Below are 14975 nucleotides of genomic sequence, written 5' to 3'. Positions count from 1 at the left end.
CGCCTCGTGGATCTTCTGACTTGCACTCCAAGTCTCCTGGGTGTCTTCAGGTCCAAGAAAAATCATCGCGAAAGTTTTATTCTGTTTGAACTCCGTTTGGTATTCCTTTTCTGCGAAACTCAAAGACAAGGAAAAAACAGGAACTGGCACTGGGCTCTAGGTTAATAAGTTAGTCCCAAAAATCATATAAAATAGCATATTAATGCATATAAAACATCCAAAACAGATAATATAATAGCACGGAACAATAAAAAATTATTGATACGTTGGAGACGTATCATGGCTCGCGAGGGCGCACCTGCTTTGCTCAGTCAATGGTTGACCGGTCCATAGTTGACCAGCTCACCGGTCAACTATTGATTCTTAAAAAAAATCAACAAATCCAAGAAACCACAAAAAACAGAAAAGTTTGCAAATTCAGAAAAAAAAATTACGGATTTGAAAAAAGTTTGCGATTATGAAAAAATGTTCACGAATTTGAAAAAAGTTCGTGGACTGAGAAAAAGGTTCAAAGATTTAAAATAGTTCAATGCTTTGGAATTTTTTTTTCATAAATTTGGAAAAATTTCATGAATTTTCAAAATATTAATCACAGATTTGAAAAAAATTCATTGATTTGACAAAACAGTTTACTGATTTGAAATTTTGAGGATTTGTTTTAAAAGTTAGCTGATTGAAAAAAGTTCGCCAATTTTGAAACAAAGTTCATGAACCTGAAAAAGTTCATGTAGTTTTAAAAAAAGCTCACGAATTTAAAGAAACTTCTCGATTTTGAAAAAAAGACCATACTTATAGAAAACACTAAAAAAAAGGAAAAGACCGAAAAAGCAAAAAAAGGGCAGCAGAAAACACACTAGAGTTCCTTAATGGGTTGGCCCTCTCAGTCGAAGGGGGTTTGCGCCCGTTAGTGAAATACAGTAAAACCGGGCCAACTCCTGTTTGGCGCGTTTTGCGCCTGTTAATGTGTTATCTGCAAACTGGCGCACACCCCGTTCCGCGCCGAGCCGGTCCATTTTTCTTTTTTCTGTTAACCTTCAAAAAGAGGTGTGTGCGAGGAGATTCCGACTCCTAACCATCTTATTTAGTATAAACTACAGTAACCAACAAGGACACCTCACATTCTCAAAAAAGAAAACAAGGCCATCTCACCTGTTGTGAGTACTTACTTATTTTTTCTTCTTTCTTCTTTCTTCTGTTCGCGGAAGCTCCCGGTTAGGAAATCTTTCCAAATCGTTTTTCCCAGTTTGCAAAATTGAAGATTTGTTTAAAAAAATGATGAATTATTTTTAAATTCTTAAATAGTTTTCCAAATTTGATGAACTTTTGCAAATCCGTGAACGTTTTACAAAATTGATTAATCTTTTTGCAAGTCGTGAACTTTTTCCCTAAAATCTATGAACTTTTTTCGAATTCGGTGAACTTTTTTCGGTACTCGTGAACTTTTTAGGGCAAATCTATGATTTTTTTTCAAATCCATGTTTTTTCATTTTGTTTTCTGAAATATTCAGATTTATTTTTTACCAAGGTCAAAACGGTTGTCTGGTTTACAACTGTCTGGTTAACGGCTTTCGATCAACTATCGACCAGAGTGATCGACGAACGTGCGACTAAGTGATCGAAGGGATAAGAGATTCGAGCGACGCCAGGGACCATTTGGCTTTGTTGGGCTAGGCATAGGCGAGCAGCATGTGAGCGCTAGGTTTCCTACCTGGCATTAAAGGCGCTGAAGAGGAGGTCTCTAAAACTGGCGCTTAAGGCGTGGAATTGGATCGGGGCTAAAGGTCCGCGGGTGCTATGTCTTGTCCGTTGCGAGACGTAGCACCGTCTAGCCTCTGGCTAGCGCAATACTGGGCCAGCTCATTACAATAGCTCTGGCATGGGTTTTCCCCCTTTATTTTTCTTATTGATTTTTTCATAGTTTGCAGCGGTTTCCTTTCGTTTTTCTTTTTTGTCTTCGGTTCCTTTTTTCTTTCTCGAGTTTCAAGGTTATTCCCAACACATGTCTACATTTTTTGTAAACATTGTGTATTTTTTGTATGCATCATGAGTAATTTATTTATTTACATTTAACATTTTTCAAATACATGATTAACATTGTTTTCAAATATATGTTTTGATATCCATTTTTCATAACATTGGACATTTTTTTATACATGTAAAATGCGTTTATACATGTTTACTTTTTTCAAATACATTATTAACTTTTTCTCAAATATATGTTTCGATGTCTATATTTTTTTCATACACATTGTACACTTCTATTATACATATGAAATCTTTTTATACATGTTAAACTTATTTTAAATACATGATTTTGTTTTCAAATACATCTTTTGAACATTTCTTTGAATAACTGTGAAACAATATGCAAATACACGTTGATTTTATTTTGTCTAATACAAAACATTTTTTAACTCTACTTATATATTTTACATCGTATTAATATTTTGTTAAACGTCATGACCATATTATTTAAACTCGTGAAACTTTTTCTAAATGCATCACGCCGTTTTTTGAATGACATGAACATTTTTTTGATTAAACGAGCATTTTTTACATTGTATAAACATTTTTAAAAAATGTCACGCACATATTTATTCAAACATGTGAACATTTTTTAAATTTCACAAGTTTTTTAGTGCTACCTACATTTTTCAAAGTTGCACAATGTTTTTTAACACCATATGAACGTTTTCTTATCACGTAATGAATGTTGTTTTATATGTATTTAAATTTAAATCTTTGAGAAATATAAATAAAAGGAATAAAATAAAAAAGAACAAGAAACCTAAAAAGCCTGTTTGTACGAATCCTAGGTTCGCTAACATGGAAAGTCTCCCATCATGCGCTAGGCCTTTCCCATCTAGTGGGTGATGTAGGCGACCTTTATTCCATCCCGCTATGGTCTAGAAATAGCAGCTCCTCTAAAAGACGTGCCAAAAAATAAAAGCCTACTCGGAATGAGCATCCCCAAATGTTTTGTTTCCACCATGCACCACAACATTAGTGATGTGTTTTTATGAAATTTGATTACACGTTTGCTATATTTTTAGACAAGCACATGTGTTCTAGCGCAGAGCACAAATGGGCTTCCTTGCGGGAGCAAGGTTGTGCTTCACACCGTAGGAGCACAAGTTAGTTTTACTGGAGAGCACAAGTTAGTACAATTTCTAAGCACATATTAGTTCATTTTTTGGAGCATAATTTTCACCGAAAAATATTCCATCCAAACCTTTAAACATGGGAACTAATTTTGAAAATCTCGATGCGAGAAGCGGAACCGTGAAATTTGTTCGTGATTTGAATGCACATATTAGCTCTAGACACTGGCGTGCGGTGGTGGTTCTGCTGTCCTCGAGATGGAGGAGGTGAGTGGTGTGAGCAAGATTTGGGAGGTTGTGACTGCATGAACACGAGGTAGGAGACACTGGCGAAGGGGATGAGTCAACAAATACAAACATATAAAGGTTAAGGCAAGGGGGAGTGCTTCGCATGGGGCCGTGGGGGTACACGTGTTGAGTAGTCGAGGCGTCCGATTACATGATTGGAATCCTCTACCTTTGACATACTACATTAATTTGGAAGGTTGATGCATTATATAGAGTTGTAATACATTATATGAAGTATTAATATAGAGTTGTAATACATTATATAGAGTTGTAATACATTATATTGAGTTTTAATGCACCACATTAATTAAGCAACTGTTAATGGTACGATCTGAATCATCTGTCTTTAATATACTCTATTAATTGGAAAGGCTACTACTACTAGTACGTTATATAGTTTTAGTGTACTGCATTAATTAAGTTATATATGGCAAATCTTAGTGCATTACTCCACTCTGTTTCGTGAGGAAAAAAAGAGGCTTGTGGCTGGCTTTATATATCTGAGTTGTATCTTCAGACCTTCTCCACTCTCTTCTATCACCAGCAGTACCTTCTGAAGAGCGCTAGGTGCGTGCGTGCTATGGAGAACGACAGCGCCTTCCCTTCTGGCGTGAGCAAGGACACTTTGCCCCAGGATTTCCCCGCGGGGATGAGGGTCCTCGTGGTGGAGGACGACCCGAACGACCTCGAGGACTTGACGCAAATCCTCGAGAGGTGCGGCTACAAAGGTACCTTGGCGGCCATCTTAGATCTGCTCGCCTCAGTTTTGCATGTCTCCTCTACCTGTTGTGAGATCTGGATCACCTTGTACATACGTGTTTGTGTCATGCAGTGACAGCGAAAGCGTCGCCGAGAGAAGCGCTGAAAGAGGTGGAGGAGAAGGGAGAGGGCTTCCACTTCGACATCATCATGACCGTCGTGCACGGTGGCGAAGGAGGAGCTGGATTCGATGGCTTCGACCTCCTCAAGCGCGTTCGGGATCGTTACCCGGTCATCAGTGAGTATTCGACATGTCGCACGCATATGCATGCGTGGTTACTGTGAGGTTAGTAACGGCAATCCTGCATGTGTGTTTGCAGTTTTCTCCGCCGACTATTCCAAGGAGATGGTGATGAGGACAATCAATGAAGGCGCCTGCTGCTTCATGGCAAAGCCTATGTGCTACCAGGAGGTGCGCAATATCTGGATCCATGTCGACATGCAGAGGGGATTAGAAGTGGACGACCCTGACGAGGGGGTAGAAGGTGCGTCACATATGTTTCTAATGGATGGTCAACCATCTTTACTATCTCCACCATATTTGGCTGTTTGTTGTGGCTGCATCGTACATGGTCCGTTTCTACTCTGTTAATTAGTTTCTGGGTGCTTGTTGAAGATTTCACTTGTAACATGCAAGCATTTCCATGTATATTTTACTAGCTAGGTAGGTTTGCGAGTGCCCGTCTTAATTTAACGAGCGAGGCGTCGGCGTGACCGCAAGCAGGCATGCGTAGGTGGGAGTGCCGCCTCGGCGTCGGCATCGGCCACCACGGGCGAGGCCTGGGCATGGACGTGCTCGGCGTCGGCGTCGGCGTTGGCTACCTGCTGGCGTCCGTCGTCCTCGCTGTGCTCAGGCTTCTAGCCGCTGGCCAAAAGTATGTCTGGCAAGACTATGTGCCTCCAAATTGGCATCCTTCCTTTCAAAAATAAAAGAGCAGTGCTGAAACTGGCTCGAGGTTGCGTATGTGCTGAAGTACTGTATGCAAGTGTTTGACTGGGCCGCAGCGTGTGTTTTTCCGCTGAGCTGGAATGTGCCGAGCCTAGCTCGGCCCATTCACTTGTCAGGCCTGGCGAAGCTCTGGCCGAACCCAAAACCTCTCTCACCCTGTCAGGCCTTAGTTTGGATGGTCATCAGAATAGCAATTCTACTATGCACGGGATATTCTTTGCATGGATCCATTGTCCATGGTCTTTTTGAGTTCATGCTATTTGTTGACTGTTTTTAAATTTTGTGTTTGTTTCAAAGCTTTACATTGGGTATGATTAATATATTTCATTAAAGGAATGATTTCAATCGAGCTTGGCCAAATTAATGTAGGACATTAAACTAGCCCCGGTCGATGTAGTATAATGAAGGTGCGATTCCAATCAGACAGCTGATTGCGCGCTTGCGTTGACCGTCTCGACAGCTCACCACATGCAGCAGTGGGCCTTATGTGAAGTGACCCCCTTGCCTTATCCCTATCTATTCATCTCCCCCTACTCACCCCTCCTACCTTGCGCTATACTCCATCATCACCTACCAAATCTCACTTGCCCCGATCACCTCTTCCATCTCTAGGCTATCATACCACCACCGTCCGCTAATCCACGTGGCACGTGCTACTTCAAGGGCGGTGTCGTGTTGCTGCAACCTAGGGCCGCCGCGCCGCAAGGGGCTGCCCATTGCTGCAACCCACTAAACCACCGCTTGCTGACTGGAGGCGGGCTACACATTCCAATTGGTTGTTTTACGACAAAACTGAGATGACTAATGTAGTAATGTATTGAATGAGTTTTTTTCGGGGAGTAGGACTAATTTTCCTATTCAAGTCTTTGGCTAAAAGTGAAGTATCATTTACGACCCCATGAACAAATTTTCTAGTTTTTGTCCTCTTCAAGCTCTTAACATCTATTTTTCTAGGCGTTTACCGAATCCAAGGTTCACATTGAGTGTAGGACAATCGTACTATGAAATGCGGCAAGAGCTAAGTACTTTGTTTTAAAACCAAAGAATAGATTATAAGACAAAATCCTCCAAAGTCGAATATCCAATCATGAGCCAAGGCTCATTTGCACCTAGTGAACAGTAAATTTTAAAAAAATACTAGAAAAATAAAAAGTCCAATTTTTTGCATGGAAGATATTGGAATGAGTGAGGTGCGTGCCAAATTTCCATGCATTTGGACACCCGGGTAGCTCTCAGCAAAAAAAAACAGATTCGAACAGTACACAAGCAGTAAACTTTTTCACAGACCCGAAATTTGTCCTTGTTGCTGAGAGCTACTCAGACATCCAAATGTTCTAAAATTTGGCACGTACATTACGCACTCAGGCATCTTTCTCTAAAAAAATCAGAATTTTTTGAATTAATTTAGTATTTTAAATTATTTTTTGTTCACTCAAGGGCTCATCTGAGTCTAGGAGCCAAAACACCTCACTCCTCTAAAATCCACTTCCTAGCCATTCCCCTTGTATGGGTTTCTCTAAGCCCCGGCACATCTGGAGATTCCCCTTGTATTCATACTCAGAGAAAATATCGAGTTTCAATACTTAAGAACCGCTATTCATTTTTTTCTGGAACTGCTGAGAAATCCACTTTGAAGCATTTTCTGTACTCTGTCGCTTTCGACCACAATACTTCAAGTCGACAATTTTGAGTTGTCATGATTTATTTGTCTGTCGGGCAAAATATATGTCCGGTAATTTCGCTTCGTTTTCAACAGAAACTTCCGAGCTGCTCTTTTATGTAGATTCTTATTCTAAGAACTACTCCCTCACTATGGTACTACCAAGCAATTGATTTTACAGGGTACTTTCTGAGTCATTCTACCTTTGCCGAAAATGTGTTATCTTTTTCAGTCGAAACCTCTACTTATTCATTCATTGGTACTTCTAAGTGGTTTACTTTATTTGGTCCCTGAACATTGTTGTGGCCATTCAAATTTATTTGAATTGTCTTGGTTGTTCCATAAACTACTACCAGTCCTTCCAAGCATGGTTACTTATTTTTTGCAGTAACATCTATATTTTGGAACTTATCCATAAATAGCCTATCATAACCATCCATTGTTGCAACCATTCCTTTCCACCCTTAGTCATTTCACTCACTCAGTCCACCTCTTCAAGCCACTCCACTCCATCACACTTAAGAAAAGAAGTTCTGGGTGGTTCCATGTTCACTTCTTCGATTCTTCCAAGGCCAGGAACTCCCCTTTCTTGCATACCTATATCTCTAGTTCATCTCTTTCATGAAATTCCCATTCTTGTGAGAGTGACCCCCTTGATTCTTGAGGAATTTTTGATTGAAGATCATTCTGGGAGTTCTTATCAAGTGACTTTTCTTTGCTTGTTAGTCTTGGCTGGTGAGCACATCCTAAATGGTTAGGGGTCACTTGAGATCCTATCATGTTCTATACCTAGATGCTTGTTAAGTACTTATGCTTGTGTTGTCCTTGTTGTCTTGTGCTAAAAACTTCATACCCTAAAATCAGGATATAACTATTTTATAGCACTATTACCCTTTTCTAGTCCTTAGACCTTAATCCAAACACCGCCCGTGTTAGCTGCAAGTGGTGCAAGAGTTGGCAGCCAGCACAAATGCTAGAGTGAGCTCAAAATCGACAATGCTAAGCCGGTGACTGGGATTTTCATCGCTCTAGCACACGGAAGATGTCGTGCGCAAGAAGCACCATCTTGATGTCGTGTTCATGGCTTGTTAAAGTCATCGCCCTATGAATAAGACATCTGAGGCCTTCTTTCAGATGATGTTGCCTACTTCTAAGATCAGGGGCTTCATGGCACCATATCTTTTTGACTGAAGACCCTCAAGCACGTGGTCAACGTCTTTCATTCTTTTGCGTAAGGCAGAGGACGATCACATTATCGTCGCTATCTTGGGGCGCACCTCATTTCTCTTCGGTGCACTCATGTGCACCATGAGTTAGAGTTGAAGTATCAAATACATGTCTCCTTAATAACTTGATGACAAGTTGTACCAGGGTTGTGTGTGTGTGTGTGTGTCACTACAGGTATCTGGAAATTTGCCGTCTGTGGAGCTCTTTCTGTCAGCTTTTTGTCGGGGCTGACGGCAAAATAGGGAAAAAATGACGGCAAAGAGCTTACTTTGTTGTCTGTTTTTATTTGACATGCGGTAAAGAGAGACTTTGTCGTATGTTTTTATTTGACTAGTGGCAAAGACAAACTTAGCCGTATGTGCTTATTTGACTGACAGGAAAGACAGACTTTGCCGTCAGTTTTTTTGGTCGTCGAAAAAGAGAAAGCACATCCCGCGGATTGATCATGCAGATTTATGACGTGGCACCACACCACCCCCACGCACGCACGTACTTGCCCAATGCCACCCCACATGCACCTCTCTCCCTTCTCTCTTTCTCTCCTTCTCCCGGCGCCGCACCACCTCCCGCCCCACACCATCGCCCCACCTCCCTCCCCGCGCCGCTGCACCACCTCCTATCCCATAGCGCACCGTCGCCACACCTCCATCTTGATGCATGCCGCCGCACCACCTCTTGCCCCGCTCTGCGTCGCTACACCACCTCCCGCCCCATGTTGCGCCGTCGCACCACCTCCATCCCGGCGTCGCTACACCAACTCTTGCCCAGCCCTCGCACCGTGCCGCCACACGACCTTCCTCCCAGTGCCGCCCGAGGACCTCCTTCTCGTCGACCTTTCCTGACCCGAAACGGCCGCCTTCTTCTCGCCGGAGGCCGACGCCGGTGACCGAAGCCACTGGAGCACCGCTGCCCATCGCGTGTCTCCTTCACCTTCCTCCTCCCTTCCCTTTGTTCTCCCAGCTCTTCCTCTCTCCAGTGTTTCTCTCTCTCTCCCAGATATCTGTCACTCTCTCTCCTCAAAGGACATTGCTACCACCCGGAAACTCCCTCTATCACCTGTGACTCATCGTCATCCTACCGAAGTTGCCTGCACATGGATCCGTCTGACCACGCAGCCTGCAAAACTCCCCAACGACAAGACCCGGGGCTCTCCCTTGCACTTGCACCTTGAATCCGCACCTCCTCCCTAGCACTGCCTCAAACCCGGCGCCAACACCCCGCCTCCTTGCCTTATCTGTGCCGCCTGGCGTCTTCCCCATGGGGAGCATGATGCAATGGCCCTATCTCTCTTCAGCCTCAACAGAGGAGGACGAGCAGCGCCCCTGTGTTTTTTTTTCTAATATTTACCCATTTCTTTGCTGTCTATGATATTTGAGGCTAACAGCAAAGATGGATTTTGGCTGATGGCAAAGATTCTTTTCTTTGCCATCTGCTATTATTCGGCTGGCGACACAAACGGAATTTGGCCAATGGCAAAGACTTTTCCATCCACCCGAGGAAAAGCTCATGACAAAGTAGCTCTTTTCCGAATTTGTTTATCGTCAGCACGTTGACCGCAAAGAATGTTTAAGCAGACAACAAATTTATTGATTACGGTAGTGTGTGTTTTCAACTGCTTGGATGCATATTTGTGTTGTGTTCGCAAACCCATTTCTCTTAGGTGCCTTTGTGGTGTTCTACCTTGATCATCAGCTCCTTAGCACTGGCGATGTTTTTCTTTTCTTGAAAGAAAATAGTTTACAAAGGTCACGATCATGGCATGGAACATTCATCATTGGGTTCTCCTTGAAAAATTATGCCAAATGTCTGGCAAGTTATCCTCGCTCGAGACCCCTCCCTCATACGTCTTAGGGGACAAATCTCTTGAGATCTCCAGTTCCAATTAACACACTTATGCTAGATGTTGGGAAATACTTTGTTTTTCTTTCCATCAAAGGATGAGAGGTGGGATTATCACCTCCTAGAGCCATCGATCTTTTGTGGTGTGCACTCATCTCAATAGATGCACAACATTAGCACCACCTTATGCTCCAACACTCTAGGATGCCCCCATGCCTAACGCATCGAACGTTATGTACTTAATTAGGTTGTAGAGCTCACTATTGTATTAATATGTGATTTCTATATATACATGACCCAGAAGCGTAAATATAATAAAAATTGATTTCCAGAAAATTTCTTGGCATTAGAGTAGTTCCTTTCTAATCCTTCACAATGAGTGAGAACTCTGTTGCGTCCCCCACTGGCACCAAGTCCACTGTCAAGTCCTCCAATAGCAGCAACCTTCTGATTGTCCATGTCAGTGTAAGAAGCTCTTCCTTCTCTCCTCCCTGCATGCATCAGACCAATATCACCATTAAAACTCAAATTGGCCACCAAAAACTACACCAAGTGGAAGCATCTCTTTCAACTCGTGGACACCAAATTCGACTGCCTTAACCTCAAGCATGAGAATGATCTTGCATCTTGAGAGATCAATTGGCACAAGGAAGATCTCACCATCATCATGTGGCTCTGTGCAACGATATCTAGTGAGATATACGATGTGTACATGTCAACAGAGAACGTAGCCAACACGATGTGGTATCACCTACACGTGTTCTTTGATGTGAAGCTTACCAAATGCACGATCCATAGTGGCACCAATTTCTAGGCAACATTTCAAGGTGACATGATCATTGCCACCTACTACCGGTGCCTCAGGGCACTCGTCCACTCCCTCGCCAACGATGAGAAACTGGTAACCGACAACTCTCTCACATTGGTGATGATTTGCGGCCTCACCACATATATCAGGTGATGGCCTCCATACTCCACCTACATTTTCCCTTTCCCCCATTCGTCTAGGCACACTGATCATTGTTTCTTAAGGCAATCAAAATTTTTGGCACAAGCACGCCGAGGGCACTGCGACACTCATAATCAACAACTAGGAGAATGGTAGCAGGTAGCGAGACAATGAATGTGCTCCATATATGACCATTTGAATCACGGTTGTCCCAGTGGAAGCTCCTCGGAGCATAGGCGCATCAGAAGTCATAAACGTGGCTTGCGCAACCACATGGGCCATGTACAACATGGACATCCCTAGTTTCCTTGGTCGGTAAAATTCGCTCCATGGTTGGCAACCTTCCCACTAAAGCCAGTGGCGTGGTTCTTGGATGCTGCCCGTTCCTGCTGGTTCTACCCTCATCCATGCACTTCATCCCAAGCCTACGTCGAGGTATACTTAGATCATACTGGCTTAAAAAAATGTTGCATGCTACATGATGAAAACTCGAATAAGAAATGTCTCACTAGCCCAACTGCATCGACGATTGGTTCATGGACCACGAAGTCTCCTCGGACATTGATGAGACAAGTCTTATTCCCGATTAATGCACACTCCCCTTAATATTATAGTTGGAAATGGTTTGAGGATCCCCATCACAACTATTGGATCCACTACTCTTATTATTCCTTTGATCTCAACAAATTTTAGTTTCCTCGTCTATTATCAAGAACTTACTTTTATTTAATAATTTTCCTTGTGATATTTATTTTTCATTTGAATTTGATCCCTATGGTTTCTATTTGAAGGACCTAGCAACAATGAGAATCCCCCTGAGATCAAATAGCTCGGGAGAGATCTATGACTTCCGCTCGATGAATAAAGGTGGCACCATTGTTTGCTCTGCAACCAGCTCTGGCGACCTCTGGCATTGAAGTCTTAGGCACTCGGGGCAAGCTTCTGTTTCTGTAGTAGCTACAAAATTACTTCCATCATGTAATAAAAAATTCGGCAAACTCTTGTTTGTGATTCTTGCCAATTTGGACGACATCCCTACCTGCATATTGATTCTTCCCTTTTTTTAATACTACCCCTTCAAAAAATACTATGATTTGTGTTTTTCCCATTGTATTTTCCCTTGTTATGATTTTTATGTCATTATTCTTGATGAGTGCTCAGAGTATTTCCTAACTAGTCCATTACACAATAAGTCTGTCGCTGATATTACCCTCCAACGCTTTTACACCTTTGTGCTTAACCAAGTCCATGTTTCTCTCAAGTAAATGGAAAAAACTAAAGGTGGTGAAAATTCATCATCCACAAGTGTCGGTGTCAAAACCGGCGGATCCCGGGTAGGGGGTCCCGAACTGTGCGTCTAAGGCGGATGGTAACAAGAGGCGGGGGACACAATGTTTACCCAGGTTCGGGCCCTCTCGATGGAGGTAATACCCTACTTCCTGCTTGATTGATCTTGATGATATGAGTATTACAAGAGTTGATCTACCACGAGATCGTAGAGGCTAAACCCTAGAAGCTAGCCTATGGTACGATTGTTGTTGTCCTACGGACTAAACCCTCCGGTTTATATAGACACCGGAGGGGGCTAGGGTTACACAGAGTCAGTTACAAGGGAGGAGATCTAGATATCCGTATTGCCAAGCTTGCCTTCCACGCCAAGGAGAGTCCCAGCCGGACACGGGTCGAAGTCTTCAATCTTGTATCTTCATAGTCCAACAGTCCGGCCAAAGGATATAGTCTGGTTGTCCGAGGACCCCCTAATCCAGGACTCCCTCAGTAGCCCCCGAACCAGGCTTCAATGGCGATGAGTCCGGCGCGCAGATTGTCTTCGGCATTGCAAGGCGGGTTCTTCTCCAAATTCTGAATGCTTGTTTGAGCAGTGTCCGGCTTCCCATAAATGTTGCACTCCTTGGCTTCCACGCCTAATAATGGATATTCTCCACGCGTCGAGCGAATGCGAGAAGTCGGGGCATTTTTACAGTTGCCACCCTAGCCATGTGGGTAAATCGTCTATTAAAGAGACAGGGATTATCAGATCCAGATCACACCATTCTCCCACAGCGAGTATCCATCAGAGCGCGCTCGGAAAAAATCCATTCCAACATGGCCGGTCGTCGAAGCTCCTCCTCTCGCTCCTGTAGCCCTAAGCCCGGCAATTGGAAGAAGTGTTCCGTCCCCCACAGCTAATTAGTAGAGTTGCAGACCCAGGGATTTCTCCCTCCAGCGTATATGGTCCCCGTTCGAGCCGGGTACGCCACCTATAATGGCGGGGAGCAAGCGGCGATCTTTCCCAGCCCATCCATTGGGGAGCGGGTATGCCTCGTCCCTTACTTATTAAGAGGGCTTGGATTTCCAATTCATCCGTTCCTCCGTGGGCTCCTGGAGTTCTATGGCCTCCAACTGCATAATTTCACTCCCGCCTCCATATTACACATTGCTGGCTATGTCGCCCTTTGCGAAATGTTTCTGGGCTGCGAAGGTCATTTCGAGCTATGGAAGAGGCTATTCTGCCTCGTACCCCGTACACAGGAGGGGTCACTGTACCAAGTGGGCGGAGCCGAAATATGGCGCATCGCCGGGACCGGATACCTGTCCGGTACTCCGAAGAAGACATCCGAGGACTGGCCTTCGGAGTGGTTTTATATGGAGGACGTCCCCCTTCCGGACCCTATTCGGATGGGCCTCCCTGAGTTCGACAACGCTCCCCTGAAGAAACGCCGCAGCTAGCGCCCTTGGAGCCCTCAGGAGGAAGGTAACGGAGAAGTCCTTTACCTGATGGGCCGGATAAAAATGCTGGCTCAATCAGGACTGACAATAATCGAGGTTATGTCAATATGTATAATGCGGGGGGTACAGCCACTTCAATATCGAGGGCACCCCATGTGGCACTTTAACGGGCAAGATGATGCCACCCGCTGTGGGCGTAAGGGACCGGACTCAGTTGCTGCTCTAGCAAAAATCCTGTCCGATTCATACAAGGGGGAGGAAGAGGAGTTCATCCGCATTAAGCCACGGGATGGATTCTCCATGTACAACCCTCCAAGCTGGGTGACCTGTCACTTTTTACTCCCAGCCTTCCCGCATTCTTCGTCATAAGTACTTACCTTGCCGTTTCGTGGCAGGAACTGCGAAAAGCTGTAAGGGAGGTCAACAGCCCGCCTCCACAACCGGAGGACCCTGACCGGGCCCTCGATCCCGGACTCGAAGAGGATCCGTACATATTTGTGGAGCTGATCGACAGGACATTCTATCAATTGAGCTACGATGATGCCATGGTAGCCATTATAGCCGACTATCCTGGGCTACTCCCTGCATCGCATGTAAGTAAAACCGGAGTCCCACCTTCCGAGAAGGATCCCCTTTTTTGCACTTCACCTACCGTACACCTATGGTGTCTTACAGGGAAGGCCCTCGGGACGCCATGCCGAACCCGCAGTGACTCGCCAACAAGGGGCACCGAAGCCGGGTAGGCTAAAAAGGAAGGCGGTCAGGACTGAGACGCCGTCGCAGAGGTATGATACAGAACCTCACTCCGTGGTTGTCGTCTTTTAAAATATAATAACGTCCACATTTCCTAGTAGAAAAAACGCTCGCCGGACTATATCCGGAGAGGTTGCCGATCACGCCCTCCACCAGTCGGGCTCCAGCGCCGGACATAGAGGCGGAAGCTAACATGGGGCGAACGCCGGATGCTCCTCCTACAGAGGATGCGGATAGACTATCCGCTACAAATTCCGAAGTGGAGAGCGCCATGAATCACAGGCGTCGCCGGGCCGTACTCCGTGACGCTTGTTTCTCCCAAGAGGCGTTCGATGCCTTCAACTCAGGAGACGCGTACATCCGTGCCGCTCAAAATGGTCTTGCCAGAGCCACGGATCAGTATGTAAATGATATACGGGTAAGAAAATCTGACGATTATATATATCAGTAGCCCCTGAGACTTGAAACAGTTGACACAACTGATTTAAGGATCATTATTTGTGCAGGTTCTTACAGAGAAGAATACCCAATTGTCTCAAGAGCTGGAAGAGTGCAAAGCCCAGCTACGGGCCGCAGGTGCCGCGCTGAAGGAGTCCGAGAAGGCCCCCTCTGGTAACACTTGTCTCTATTGTAAAGAATGACAGGTACCAGTAGTATGCAGCATGCGTGCAAATCTAACAATAGATTCTGCAGATAACTCCGGAGCGAATCCGGAGGTCGTGA

At 44.5% G+C, this 14975-nt stretch overlaps 1 protein-coding gene across 1 annotated transcript; it reads left to right on the top strand.

Annotated features, from left to right (window-relative positions):
• Positions 1–3931: 3931 nt before the first annotated feature.
• Positions 3932–11754, top strand: LOC123141476 (two-component response regulator ORR27-like). Its single transcript, XM_044560602.1, has 4 exons — positions 3932–4117; positions 4222–4386; positions 4469–4633; positions 11564–11754. The coding sequence occupies exons 1-4, from the start codon at positions 3970–3972 to the stop codon at positions 11599–11601; spliced, it is 516 nt and encodes a 171-aa protein (XP_044416537.1). The 5' UTR covers positions 3932–3969; the 3' UTR covers positions 11602–11754.
• Positions 11755–14975: the final 3221 nt, after the last annotated feature.

Source organism: Triticum aestivum, chromosome 6D (assembly GCF_018294505.1).
Source record: "Triticum aestivum cultivar Chinese Spring chromosome 6D, IWGSC CS RefSeq v2.1, whole genome shotgun sequence".
Taxonomy (NCBI): domain Eukaryota; kingdom Viridiplantae; phylum Streptophyta; class Magnoliopsida; order Poales; family Poaceae; genus Triticum; species Triticum aestivum.
The sequence above is the reverse complement of the archived record's forward strand: the minus strand, read 5'-3'. Positions and strand labels throughout refer to the sequence as shown.

Coding starts and splice junctions, on each gene's coding strand:
- LOC123141476 (XM_044560602.1), top strand. CDS start 3,970: ATGGAGAACGACAGCGCCTTCCCTTCTGGCGTGAGCAAGGACACTTTG. Junction 4,118..4,221: donor CGAGAGGTGCGGCTACAAAG/GTACCTTGGCGG, acceptor TGTGTCATGCAG/TGACAGCGAAAGCGTCGCCG. Junction 4,634..11,563: donor CCCTGACGAGGGGGTAGAAG/GTGCGTCACATA, acceptor TTCTATTTGAAG/GACCTAGCAACAATGAGAAT.